Source organism: Anarhichas minor, unplaced genomic scaffold (assembly GCF_050575085.1).
Source record: "Anarhichas minor isolate MPS153535 unplaced genomic scaffold, ASM5057508v1 ptg000027l, whole genome shotgun sequence".
Taxonomy (NCBI): Eukaryota; Metazoa; Chordata; class Actinopteri; order Perciformes; family Anarhichadidae; genus Anarhichas; species Anarhichas minor.
The window spans coordinates 19,930,338-19,943,917 of record NW_027466473.1 but is presented as its reverse complement, the minus strand read 5'-3'; the positions used below and the strand labels follow the sequence as shown (position 1 = coordinate 19,943,917).

At 41.9% G+C, this 13,580-nt stretch overlaps 2 protein-coding genes across 3 annotated transcripts; one reads left to right on the top strand and one right to left on the bottom strand.

Annotated features, from left to right (window-relative positions):
• The first annotated feature begins 1,492 nt into the window (after positions 1–1,492).
• On the top strand, positions 1,493–9,306 carry sap30l (sap30-like). 2 transcript variants are annotated; one of them, XM_076101272.1, is made up of 5 exons: positions 1,493–2,268; positions 3,458–3,475; positions 5,096–5,218; positions 5,591–5,689; positions 7,229–9,306. In XM_076101272.1, exons 1-5 carry the CDS (start codon positions 2,083–2,085, stop codon positions 7,361–7,363), a joined length of 561 nt encoding a protein of 186 aa, XP_075957387.1. In that variant the 5' UTR covers positions 1,493–2,082; the 3' UTR covers positions 7,364–9,306. The 2 variants fall into 2 exon arrangements, with proteins under 2 accessions (XP_075957387.1, XP_075957388.1); XM_076101273.1 differs by lacking the exon at positions 3,458–3,475.
• Positions 9,307–11,675: 2,369 nt separating this feature from the next.
• Positions 11,676–13,336, bottom strand: LOC142959806 (heart- and neural crest derivatives-expressed protein 1-like). Its single transcript, XM_076101274.1, has 2 exons — positions 12,857–13,336; positions 11,676–11,771 (listed from the first exon to the last, which is right to left on the bottom strand). Exons 1-2 carry the CDS (start codon positions 13,334–13,336, stop codon positions 11,676–11,678), a joined length of 576 nt encoding a protein of 191 aa, XP_075957389.1.
• Positions 13,337–13,580: the final 244 nt, after the last annotated feature.

The window sequence follows — 13,580 nt, the reverse complement described above, 5'->3', positions numbered from 1 at the left end:
GGCTCTCACAGGACAACAACGCTACAAACATATGATTTTATAGAATATATGATGCAATGCTGTAGATTAAACCAGCCAAGATTTAAAATGAATACAACCATAAACATCTACAGCAGTGGGATGCAACATACACATCAACGCATTAGTGATTTTAGAACTAATTGACATAGCTAAAGCTTTGCAGATTATGTTTTCATAAAACACCTATGATGTGTTTAAAAAACACAACACAATGTTCAAATGTTCAATGGTCAAACTGCCCAACAGCATAGAAAGTAAAATTAACTCCACCACCAGCTACAACATTAAAATGTTGCATGATTTGATGAATTAGAAATAATAATCCAATGATGTTATGAATTGTATAACAATGTGACATTGGCAGAGTACTTTCTGCTGCATAATGAGCAATTTTACCTTTCATAGTAATACTTATGTACTTTTACTTACTCAAGTTAATTCTGATGCTATTGCTGTTGTTTTACAAATATAACTTTGTTCACATGTACCAACTGTTATATCATGGTACTTACAATTAGGGGCACTCAACTGGTTTTACACTGAAGGTCTGTATACTTGTCATGGAGAGTACTGCATGTGTTAACAGTTATATAAATTGTATAAAGTATAACACAGTAACCCTGATGTCGTCGTGTTTATCCTAAAGCTGGAGACTTGATATATTTGACTGAAGACATGCATTTTAAACTGGGGATATGAAGTCTGAAAGATGCATGCATTTACTAGTCAGGGGAAGTTTAATGAAATACTCTTTTGAAGTACATTATGGGGAATTATATGCGTCTTGCAAGGCTCCAAACTTTATGGGAGAGCAATTCTAAATCACATGAATGCTCCTTTAAATCATAGCGACAATACTTCCCAAAAATATTGAAAACAAAACAAACGTTTGACTGACAGGCTGCTGTATGGTGTCAATATACTATCATTTGTGGACCTCTGTCTCCACCGTGCGGTTGACGTTGGAATCACGTGCATGTTGAGTCCTGATCGATATCCAACGAGAAGTTATCTCTTTGGAGCGGTGAACGTCTAATGCCGTGTTCACACCAAACGCGGCGCGAGTTTGGTGTGAACGCACCATAACTGGTAGAAATACACATTTACAATGTTTCTGTTGTATCACGTCTGGCCTCACTGCGCAGTTTTCGACGTTGTGAATGTGGATTCCACGTTCATACATGCACATTTAGATCAGTTTATCACGCAGACAACATGTTGATATTGATTACAGTTTATTCATTTTTGAAAATCTGACGAAAAACGTGGCCGACCATCGCAGGTCTGCTCTGTATTTAAAAGCCCTTTCAAAACTGACTGCGACGCCACCTTTTAACTCTTGTTTTCGGAGTAGAAAAACATGACGCCGACGAGGAAGAACCGCTAAAAGACGGATGCCCCGTACAGCCAATGGGATATCAAACATTCCACACTAAGTCCGCCTTCATTTGAAACTGACCAATCGCCGCCACGGAAGGGAACTTCCGGCACGGTAGATGGAGCCTTGTCCATTGTACGAGCCGTTTCCCGAAAGAGTGCCGCGATTGTTGAGCTGCAGTCTGATAAATCTGTGGTTTCTTTTTTTTTTTAAGTTGTCTCGTTTGCTGTAGCCGGTTGTCGCGTTTGACCTCGGAATATGTTGGGATATGTGAATCTTAGGGAGAAGTAGCGGGTTGTTTACGGGTTGAACCGCGGTGAGGCTGGGCTCACCATAGGAATTTGTTCGTTAGCTGCACACAGCTCAACCACCTTGCGGTCCGAGCTAGCACTCGAGCTAGCTGGACGTTAATTACCGCTGTGGTGTGGGTGTGACGGGGAGGGGGGATCTGTGGGGGGAATATGTATTTAATTAGAAGGCATCGCTTTTAAAAGCAAGTCGCCAGTGTCTAAAACAAACAAGGGGGCGGTTAGCTTGGCGAACTAGCCACTTAGCAGAGTTAGCTAATAGCTAACGTTACCGGATTGTCTTTCACAAAAGGGCACCACAACAGATTTGGTAGCCAGACTCGAGCGGTTTTCTGGGGGGTTTTATTTTATTTTTTTGCACTACAATAGTACAGAATGAATGGATTCAGCACCGAAGAAGAGAGCCACGATGGACCGCAGCCGCTGCCGTTCTACGGACAGAGCTGCTGTCTGATCGAGGACGGGGAGCGCTGCGGCCGGTCCGCTGGAAACGCCTCCTTCAGCAAGAGGATCCAGAAGAGCATCTCACAGAAGAAGCTCAAGCTCGACATCGACAAAAGCGTAAGTGGAATTTGTTGTGACCACGTTATTCTGTTATGAAACTTTTAAATTAGCGTGCGTGAGTGAGTGTCAGACGATAGCTCAAAGTTAGCTGTCAGCTGTCAGCTAATGCTAATTAGCCGGTCAGCGTCGAAAAAATAAACAAAAGATCACAATCGTATATGTCCTTTTTATGCTGGAAGTGGCGACGTGATTGTGGTATTGTGTGTGTGTATATATAGCTACATATGTTGTGACTTCGTCTAAATGTCAGGCTAACGTTAGCTTCGCTAGCTACCTGGACGACGTACAGGGCAGCAGACTCGCAGCTCATTGTAATAGTTTTCCTCTAAACACGCCTCCCCTGCTCTTCATAAAATGGCTGTTGCCAGGGAAGCCAGCTGTGTTGTTTAACCTTAGTCCCGTCAGAAGTAACCCGGACTCATTTCAAAGGGGCACAAACCAACCAGCGTTGGTTAAAAAACGACTACGACATGCGCACACTTTAGCTGCAAGTTTCACTTAAAGCCACATTGGACCTCGTCGTGGCAAGTTTGCTTCTGTCTGTAGTTTTGCTATTTTTTTTCACTGCTTTCCTATTGTATGTTGGTATCTTTTTAAATGACAAACGCCCTTTACGGCCTACCAAACGTCAACACGTGTGTTATTGGCCCGAACAAAGTGAGAGAAACATACAAAGACACATAACCAAAGCTGGATCGTCAAATCCAGACCCTCCACGCTCCGGGGGGTCTCATTCATAAAACAGTGAGTAGGATCCACACTAACGTACGTGCATTTACGCACATACGCCCAAAACAATATTTATAAAAACCTTGCGTACGCAGGCCAGTGAGCTATTTCCCTTTTTTTTTTTTTTTTTTAATAAATCTCAAATATACATTCAACCATAAACGGTCAATGCAAAGCACCTTCTGAATGTTGATGCATAGAGCCACTGGGTCTCACTACGTTCACTCCCAAATGTTTCCATTAACGTAACTTGTCAGAGTCTCGCCGTAGTATTTAGATGTTTACAGCAATCACGACTGATTGCGGCAATCTGTGAATATATAACTTTTATAAGTTTGATAGGTGAACACAATTTATTGACTTGTGTTTTCTTGATGATTATGGAGTGATTGTGCGGGAGCAGTCACTGGCTTTTATTTTCAAACACTTTGCTAATTTACACAATCCTTATGTGCAGGTGGAGACGATTTGCCAGGTGAGATGACTGGAGAAGGTGTGTGACAGTCACGATGGTGACTCCTCTGCTCCAGTGAGCTCTGATACTCGCACCGGATAGCTGTTTACAGTTTGTCTGTGTACAGTATGCTGTTTGTCACTTTGGAATAAACCATAAATTAATAAATAAAGTCATGTTCACACACAAAAAAAAAAAAAAAAATATGGAAACTAACTACAATTGAAATGTGCTCACTAGCACAAATAACACCGGTGGTTTGACTGTTTATGAAAAAGAGAATATGTAAGTGTGCGAGAGGCGTCGTTATTTGTGTAATGGTGCCTCTCGCATGTGATTTCTACAATCTGGCTTCAATTCACCACCTCACCATCTGCGTCGCCAGTCTCCCCCGTGTCTCAAAGTGTTCGTACGCATGGCTCACAGTTTCCGCACATTCTCCCGTCAACTTATTTATTTTTTTTATAGGTCGCGACGTTCGCGTAGGAAGTGGCGTATGAAAGATATCCCTCACAGTGTCCTAGAGACTTCAAATGTCTTGTTTTGTTTGGCCGTACAGATCTACGCTGATGTAACACAAGACGCAGAGCATCAGAGGCCAAGCTGCACCCGTCCAATGCTTTTTATTGTAATGTTCCAAATGATTCATTGATATTTTCCGCTAGTCAACTAATCCGTTAGTGGACCAATGGTTTTCAGCAATGCAACTGAGATTTTAATCTTAATTTAGTCTATGAGGTCCACATGTTACAGCGTGTATCGCATAAACCTGTTTCCAATGTCGTCTTCAGGTGGACCTTTGGACTAATAAACGCTTCTCAACAGGAAAATGCGTTCAGAACAACACAATGGACGCACTAAAAATAAACTTAAGTTTGAAAATCGGTCGGTAGGGACGTCCTGCTCAATGGGGCCCTGGGGCCCTTTAGCACACAGCGGTGTCACCTACGCATGCAGGGATGTCTAATGAATGTTGTTGTTTCTGCTGCTTTGTATAAGTATATCCAGGATCCCTTTTTATCCTAGAAAATGACTTTGTGCCTAAACTAGTATAACCGGAGGAAGAAGCTCCGTGTGTTCTTTTGTTTGTCCGGATGTTTTTACAGGCATGGTGGGATTCATGTCACAAATCGCGTGTTGTGGCCCCGAGGAATCAATGCACGTTAACAGGGGCCAGGATTGATGTTGCATTTTCAGCTGAGGCAGCACATAACGCATCAAAGCAAGCTTCTGTTCAATAATTGGCATTACAACCAACCAATCATCAAACACGGTTGAGTACAGAGTTCTTGTGTGCGTCTTTGATTAGTTACTTCCTGTTTTAAGCCACAGCTTTGCCACTTTTGTACTAGTTCATCTTGGCAAAGCTCCTGCACGGCTGCCTGTGATGAGACGACATCAAACACTGCTGTTTGAATCTCAGTTTGGTTAAACATGCGTTTGATTAAAGTCGTAAAATATCTCAGAGGTGGGTATCAAGTATCGTTTTGATATCGGGACAGAAACACAGGTGTCACATTGAGATAATGATGCATTTTGGCCTAGTCTGCTGGACACGATGCTGTGTGTGGCTGCCAAATTACAAAGAGTTTTGGTACGTGGCAGACTACTCCTTTTTACTACTCACTATTGTCGTTGTAGGTGAGACACCTCTATATCTGCGACTTCCATAAGAACTTCATCCAGAGCGTCCGCAACAAGAGGAAGAGGAAGACCAGCGACGACGGAGGAGAGTCCCCGGAGCATGACGTGGAGGTGCCTGAGGTAACGTGGGCTCAAATGTTACTCTCGACACAGACATCAGCTAAAAGTCCAGTAGAGAACGGGGAACGAAGAAAACACGATGACAGGGGAACCTTAAAAACACCCCAAGTCGTGGTGGAATTGTCCTGCTTGCTGAACCAGCATTACTCTTTTTAAGAAACATTATTTTCATCCTGTACTTAGTCGTGTTTTTTTTTGTGTTTACTGCCGCAATGACCCTATTTCTCCACGGAGATCATTAAGTAATCATCTCCACAGAAAGAGGCAGAAGTAAATCATCGAAAATGTGTCCGAGTTGGAGGCAGCACGAAACGTAACCGTGCCTCCATAATTCGCTGACTGGGCGCATCACGCTCGCTGCTGTGTTTTCAGGTCGACCTCTTCCAGCTGCAGGTGAACACGTTGAGACGCTACAAGCGACACTACAAGCTGCAGACCAGGCCCGGACTCAACAAGGCCCAGCTGGCAGAGGTAAAGGCACACACAAACCTCCATGCGCTACAACTCCTTCACAGCTTCATTCCCCTGGATGAGCGGCTTCAGTGTGAGTGAAGAAGACATAAAGCTCGCAATTTGTCCAAAGTCCAAAATAAGCCGCGGAGGAACAATACCGTAATAAGACATTTAGCGCAGTCCTGCTTAAAAGGTGGTCAGCTAGCTAACGTTAGCAGAGGATGCATCGATTAGTCGACTAAACTATATACATAGTTAGTCCATTAATAAGTTCTTTGGTCGACGACAGCCCTAATTGATATTATCTTGGTACACAAAATATGCTTCTAGTCGGCATCAGTTCTTTAAATAAATGTAATTTCATAACTTTTTAAGTAGCACCTGGGGAGGAAGCTCGTCTTCCTTTGGAATAATCGGGCTCATATTGTGTACCGTTAAAGGCCGCTGAGCCGCCCTCATTAGGCCTCTTTCTTCTCCACGTTACGCATTTGCCGTGATATACGTAGTGTGGCGGCTCCTATCCCACAGTAATTGGTCACGGAGAGAGATTGTTAGACCAATTTGCCGAATCGACAGGTGTGATTGGTGCAGCTGGCTCGGCCCTCCTCTTTACAAGAACCTCCTGTGTGTAGCTCTCTGTCGTATGTGACTCGACAGTGGGAATGAATGAATGAACGAACGAGGGCTGTAAGTTGAATGTTTCCCCAGGCTTTTACTCGGGTTAGGCCCTCCTATTAATGAGCCTCCCACACCATTAATAAAGCAGCCGTCAACAGCCCACAACCAGTCACAGCTGTCCCCGATCACAGGAACCAGCGAGAGGATGTTTGTTTTCTTCTCTTTGAGGCAAACATCCGGTAATAAGTCTGCATTAACAGTCTACCTCTGGAAAATATTTACTTTTTTTTTAGCATCTTCAAAGATTTCAGCAGTTCTCAGTTGATTATATTGGTGAGCAGTTGAGTGGAAGTAAAACAAAAGTCCAGCATACGACATCTGAAAACGTTTATAACGATTAAGGTAAGCTGGTATTTAGCATGAGATGTTCCCTCCATGGTGTGAACGTTTGATAAGTGGCCGGTAGATGAGACAGAGGGATACTCTCAATGCATTTACGGGAGGAGTTGTTGTTTTATTCAATCTTCAACAGAGAGGAGTGCAACTTGGTCACAGAAAACGTATTCTAGCAGAGCTCGCATGTAGGGCTGGGTATCGTTTAAAAACTGATGACACCAATACCAGTAGTCTAACCTACGAAAAACAGATGCACAGTCCTTCCTAAAGTCCAATTAAGTAGCTTTGTTCCCAAAATCTAAACTAGTTTCCTGTGAAGATGGAAGTTTATTTTGAAACGAGTGGAAATTGACACGTGTTGCTCTGTAAAATGAGGAATCGTAAGAACCGTTTTGAGGCCAGGTGGAAGTTCTGCTTTGGGAAACGTCGTATAAATATAAACCATCGTATGGGAAGCAGGAACCTAAAGACCGGACAATTACTGAGAATAAATTCTACATAGATGAACATTTTAAGCTCTTTTTTTTCCTCCTTCCTCTGCAGACCGTGAGTCGTCACTTCAGGAATATTCCGGTGAACGAGAAGGAGACGCTGAGCTACTTTATTTACATGGTGAAGAGCAGCAAGAGCCGCTTGGACCAGAAAGGCGACGGCGGCGGCGGCAAACCGCTGGACTAAACTTCGCAGCGACCGCAGCAGCAACGAAAAATCAACAATAATTCACAACTTCCCGCAAAAAAAACCCCACCTGGACACCACTAACAGCGGCATCAACAACCCAAAAGCAGCTCCTCCTGCAGCCCTTTCCGCCGTCCCGCTCCTCTGTAAGACCAGAACACGAGCTCTTGTTGTCCTCAGAGGACGTTCAACGCAATCGGAGGAGAATTCAGGGTGGGATGAGTCATCTTCTTTCCGCTCATTTTGCCCTCCTCGCATGTCGTCACAATGGTCACCTCCTCTCCTCCGCAAAAGCCGGGTCTCTAAAGACCGTCGAGGACCAGGACTCACTCCGCAGGGGGCTTCACGTCGTCATGCTGTAGTGTAAACTGTCAATATGTACAAAAAGAACGGCGTGGGATCCTTCGTAAGTTGGTTGAATGCAATGTACGATATAGCTGCCTTAAGAGTGAAAAAGATCGTTTCGGTAATCGGGAGTGTTTTTTTTTTTTTTTTTTGTCTGTCGACGCGTCCACAGAGAGGAATGCTTGTGCCTAACAGAACAGCTTGGGATTGAATGATGAAGAGTGGGGATCTTCTTCTTGTTCTTGTGAGTGAATGAATTGTTGGAAAGGGGCGCTGCCTGCCTTCGCTGAAGTTGCGTTCAGAATATCAGGGCTCCAAGTCAGTTTAAATGGCACCGAGTTCACATGAAAAAAAAGTCAATGTTTAAAACAAAATGAATTATAAGCTGATCTCAGTCCTGATATGTAATCTCTTAGTCGCCCCTTTCCTCCTGGAAGTGGTGCGTTGGAAGACCGATGGTGGTGAATGATGTAGTGTTTGGCTACGACCTGTTCTTCTCCTCCTTCATAGCTGTTGTATGTTTGAACACAAACGTTCTAAATTATTTTCCTTCGCTTTAGTTCAGCCTTAAGGTAGGTGTGTGTGTGTGTGTGTGTGTGTGTGTGTGTGTGTGTGTGTGTGTGTGTGTGTGTGTGTGTGTGTGTGTGTGTGTGTGTGTGTGTGTGTGTGTGTGTTATTAGCATCATTTTAATATTTAAGAGCTGTTTCTAGTGGACGAACGGCTCAAGTCTTGATTTACTTCCTCACATATCTGGATGTGTTTCAAGAAGCTGTAAAGCAGAAACGCAAGCTTTTTTTGTTTTTTTATCTTTTGAGGAATTTATATAAACAAAGATGGATGCCTTTCCTCCATGTCTGCCTGCAGAGACAATGTCATCACAAGGAAGTTGGCTGATGAGTTCTTTAAAAAAGTGTTTTTACATTTTTATGCCCCTAAAGGAGTTCACGACCATCTCGACTTCTTCTATATTTGTATGTTAACATTGAAGCGCTCTGACTCTGCACTTTGGCGATTATTGTCTTAACGATTGAGTGGTCAAGTAACCGATCTAATTAGTTAGTGAAATGAATGAGAGAACAGAATTGGGGGAAGTAAATGCCATGTTTTTTTGGTTGGATTGGGTCTTATGTTTCCATGATTTTAAGCCCTGATGGGGAAAGTAGCACTTTGGCCATTAGCCAATCAACATAAAGCATTTAAAATGACACCAACACGTTTATTTCACTTCTGAAACCACTGCTGGAACCGCCTGGCAATGAACAACTCGCAGCTCTTCAACTCATATTAAAATGTTTTTCTTCGTTGTGGTGACGACATAGTTTGAGCTTTCTTTCTGCATCGTATTTAAGTTTGTCCACCAGTCTGAGTTCTCTACTTTCAACAGGGTTCTCTCTCTTTTTGGGTTATTTTTAAGTGTCTGTTATGTTTTCAGTTTTGCTTGTAGGTTTTGTTAGTGTCATGTAGATAACACCCAACTTTATTAACATATAGGCCACGCCACATTAACGTAATTGATGTATTAGAAGAAAAAAACAAACATATTTAAATATGGCTGCTTATTGCTCCTGATGATAATAAATGTATTGTACAGAAAGAAGCAACAGTCTCGTCTCTCTGTTCTTTCACAGATTGCTGATTTTACACTTTATATATGAACACGTGTGAATTAAACAAAAAATAAAGGAAATTGCAGCCAGGTTGGATGTTGTTTCAGGAACAGCCATCGGCCGCTAGGTGTCGCTGTAGTTCCTCACAATAATCGGAGGGCAGCAGTGCAGAGAGGCCGGCTTTAAAAACACGTTTACAGGACAAATGAGTCGACACACAAACAGCGTCTTTCAAACATGTAGGAGAACTTTTGAGCCAAATTTCTTTTTTAAAGAGACACCATTACTAACGCGTGTCAAAGACCTAAATAACGTAAGTGTGGTGGAGTCTTTCAGACTAGCACTTCTGTAGATTTGTCCTTTCGAATACTATATTGCACACATGACTAACGGAAGGATTAGATAATGTATTTACGATTGTGTTTTATTCTGACTTCTGAACAAGTTGTATTTTCTAAATTGTAGGCCACCCAGGTGAACAGTCCTGACTTCCTTTTGATATTCTACTTGTAACTTAACACTAAATGTGTGAAGAAAGTTAGACATTTAAAGAGTGTTCTCTGAATTCTATATAAAGTGGAGTAATGTGAGGAAACGACCGGTGTTCTGGGATTAAGTTAGAAAAGAAAAGAAATCTTGGAATTAAATTAGAACGAACACCGAAATTAAAAGATTAAATTATTTGTAAATTAGGTGGTGATTCTTGATTCTCTTTCTTTTTCCATTGACTATAACTCTTACTTGCCCCAAAAACAGGTAAAATAAAAAGACTAAGGTGAATATTGTCTTTTGATAAAACATGGTATCGTTATAAATGAGAAAGGAAAAAAAAAAGAAAACTTCACTCGAGCTGGAGTGACTTAAAATAATTCATTTATTTACGGAACTTAATATAACTTCACATCCAATGTACATTTCCATCAGCATTTCGCACAGAAATAAACCTGTATCTCCTTTGAATTAGTGTTTAACATGTCGGAGTGAAAGCTGTGCGTTTACGGAACATTCACTGTCCGTTCTGAGAGACAGTGACATTAATTTTGAGGTAGATTCAATAATTTCCTTTAAAGAAACTTCAACAACAGCCGCTATAGTTAACAGTCAGGACTCCATTTGAGTTTTTGTGTTACATATCTGACCGGGAATACTGGATTAATAATAGTTTAAATATTCTGACTGCACCAAATTCAGCGGGATGAAACAGTGACCAAAAAAAGAAAAGGTTTCCCCTCAAAAATGTGTTTCATCTGGACTCAGCTTCCCAATATGGACAGGAATTATATAGATTGTTGTATTTTATTTAATTTCATTTCCATGGCATCACATTACAGAGAAGTCTATCTGGGTTTTCATTGATTTAATTCATAAATATTTTAAAATGAATACATCACTTTTACATTTCTTACCATGTCATGCGGTTCCTCATCTGACGTCTGGTTTGTATTTTTTTTGCAGCTAAAAATTAAGAAACATCAGGCCATACCTGGCAACAAAATAATGATATATATATATATATATATCAGAATTTATCCCAAAAAACTGAAATAATTTAATTTCCAAGTGGTACTAAACCAACTGACAACATGCTACACATGGAAAAGATGTTAAGTGTGCCAGAACAGTTTTATTAAAGTTATAATTAAAATGAAAGTATTATAAGATATGTGTGTGTCACAATGCTTTTCTGATTGGACAACAATCTTTTATTATCCTGTTTCTGGAAACTCACTCTGAGAAATCTATTTTTTAAATATTGTGCTGTGCAGCTCGTGTGACTGATTTGTCATAAATTACAAAGAAACTAAAAAATAAAATCCCAAGCAAAGAATAAAATAAATATCATGTTTGCACTTACGGACACATACTGTGCATTTACACCACATGACATTTGTTATAATGTATATATTTTCTGCTCCAGCGCCATCAGACGTGGAAAACATCACTACACCACACCAGATAAAAACACATTTTTAGGGGAGACAGATGTTCCTTTTCATTTTTTTTTGACACCGTGGCCACATCTGGTCTACAGCACTGGAAGGGTGGAAACATCAAAAAGCAGAAATGCCACAAATATCATACAGTCAGGTGTGTGTGTGTGTGTGTGTGTGTGTGTGAGTTAGAAACTGCACAAGGAGGGAAGAAGATCAACAAATTGTCCATCGTGTTGTTTTCCTCCGCCGCTCACCTTGTTTGCATGTTGTCCTTTAATTCTCTCTCCTTTTGCGCATCATTGCACGTGCACAGCGGTGTGTTTGTGTTCAGTCAGTCAGTGGTTGTTGTTTTTTTCTTTACAATTTCAAGCCAGAGTCTGAGGAGGTTTTTTCTCAGGGGAGGAGGAGGAAGAGGAGGAAGAGGGTCACTGGTTGAGCTCCAGAGCCCAGACCTGCTGCGGCCACCCGGTCCGGCCCTTCACCTTCTTCTCGGCTCCTAATGACTCCTGCAGGCCGTCAGTCTGTTACACCGAGAAACACCACATGATCATCAGCAGGAGGCGCAAACACAGGGACCCCAGTTTGATCAGTTCTTAGAATATTGCATTTCGTGCTGACTTATTCATAGCATACGTTTACGCTCCTCCGAGAGTCTGATCTGGAAAGACAAAACTATGGCACATGCTGTTTTTCGTCACAATGTAATGATTTGGGGGCCTTTCGTGACGCAATCACATGACGTCACATGCAGGCATTCATTAAATGAAAGTCAGTGAACTCTCGATCAAACCATGAGACTAAATCCCAAATGATTCAACAAATATGTAAAAAGACTACCCTCTATCTCAAATGATATAATCATTTTAAATAATGATGCATAATTTAAAATAAATAAGGCTAATCGGAAATGTAGTTTTATGAACATACATATTAGTCGTTTATTATAGCAAACACAAGCGTTATCCACCCACATTGTGAATAACTATCTTTAAAGCGTTAAATATATGATGAGGATATAACTGTTGGGCCAGTCGTCATATGGTGATCTGGAGCAGTAAATATTTCGTAATGCAGCAGTAATATTTTTACTGCAATATTACAGTCAAAATGTGACGGAGTGATCTCAGTGTGTATGAAGATAAAACGTTTCAAACTTATTTTAATTAATGAGGTGAAGTGTTGACTGTTTTAGGCACACATCCATGGGTAGCCTCCAGTAGACATGCTTTGTTATTATGGGTCAGAGATATTTAAAAAATGAAAGGATTCATTTTATACCAATATTCAAGATCTATTGGCTAAATACAATGATATAATATTTCAGTTGGAAATTATTATATAACTCAGATAATAAGCAGACTGAGAAAAGTAAAACTGTAAATCTTAAAACCATGTTTTATATTTAGGTTTTGTTGTTTAATTAACTTTGGGTTTGCTTCAATCAGAGCGTATCGTTAAATTCCACCTTAAGATATTATGTTTCCATTGTGAACCAGGCCTCCAGCTATTTTTTTTTATAATGACTAAGAAAGTCTAACTAACTACTGAACTGTTTCAGTTTGCAGTCATTTTGATTCACAAGAAGGTTTTGCAGGCTTCTACTTACCGGCTCCCGTTTCCTTTTCATATCCCGGTTTTCAAATTTCTTAATTTCGGCCTTAAAGCCCTCCGTCTCCCCGGCGTCTTTGGCCAGGACGTCCATCAGATAGGCGATGTAACTGGTCGCCAGGCGTAAAGTTTTAATTTTAGACAGTTTCGTGTCGGCCGGGACGTTGGGGATACACTCCCTGAGCTCGGAGAAAGCTGTGTTGATGCTCTCCGTCCGCCGGCGCTCCTTCTTCGGCCCCGACGTCCTCCTCTTCCCCATCCCCGCCTGGAGCCCCTCGAGACGGGCGTCGTGCGTCGCTCCAGGCGCTCCGTGCTCCGCGGCCGGGTACGGCGCCTGGATCTGGAAGTCCGGGGGCACCTCGCCGTGGTTCACCACCCAGCTCTGGAAGTACGGCGCATCCTGGTGACACCGCTGGACAAACGGGAAGGGTTCGTGCATCAGGTGGTGGTGATGCTGGTAGCCCCCGATGAGGTTCATGCCGAGCGGGATGAAAAATGTGCTCGTTGCGGTGTTTCCCTTCGCCCTCGGTCTCTCTCCGGTACTGCCCCAAAACGGTCTCTGCTCGGGGATCGGTAGCCAACAGAACTCATTCAATACATAACTATGTATTCCCTTAAATGCATTAATGAGTCAAACCAAACGTAGCCACCAACTTGTACATCGTCGTCATTCTGAAAGCGACTAGCCGAGGCGAAAGAGGCCGTGAAAAAAAGTTTATAAT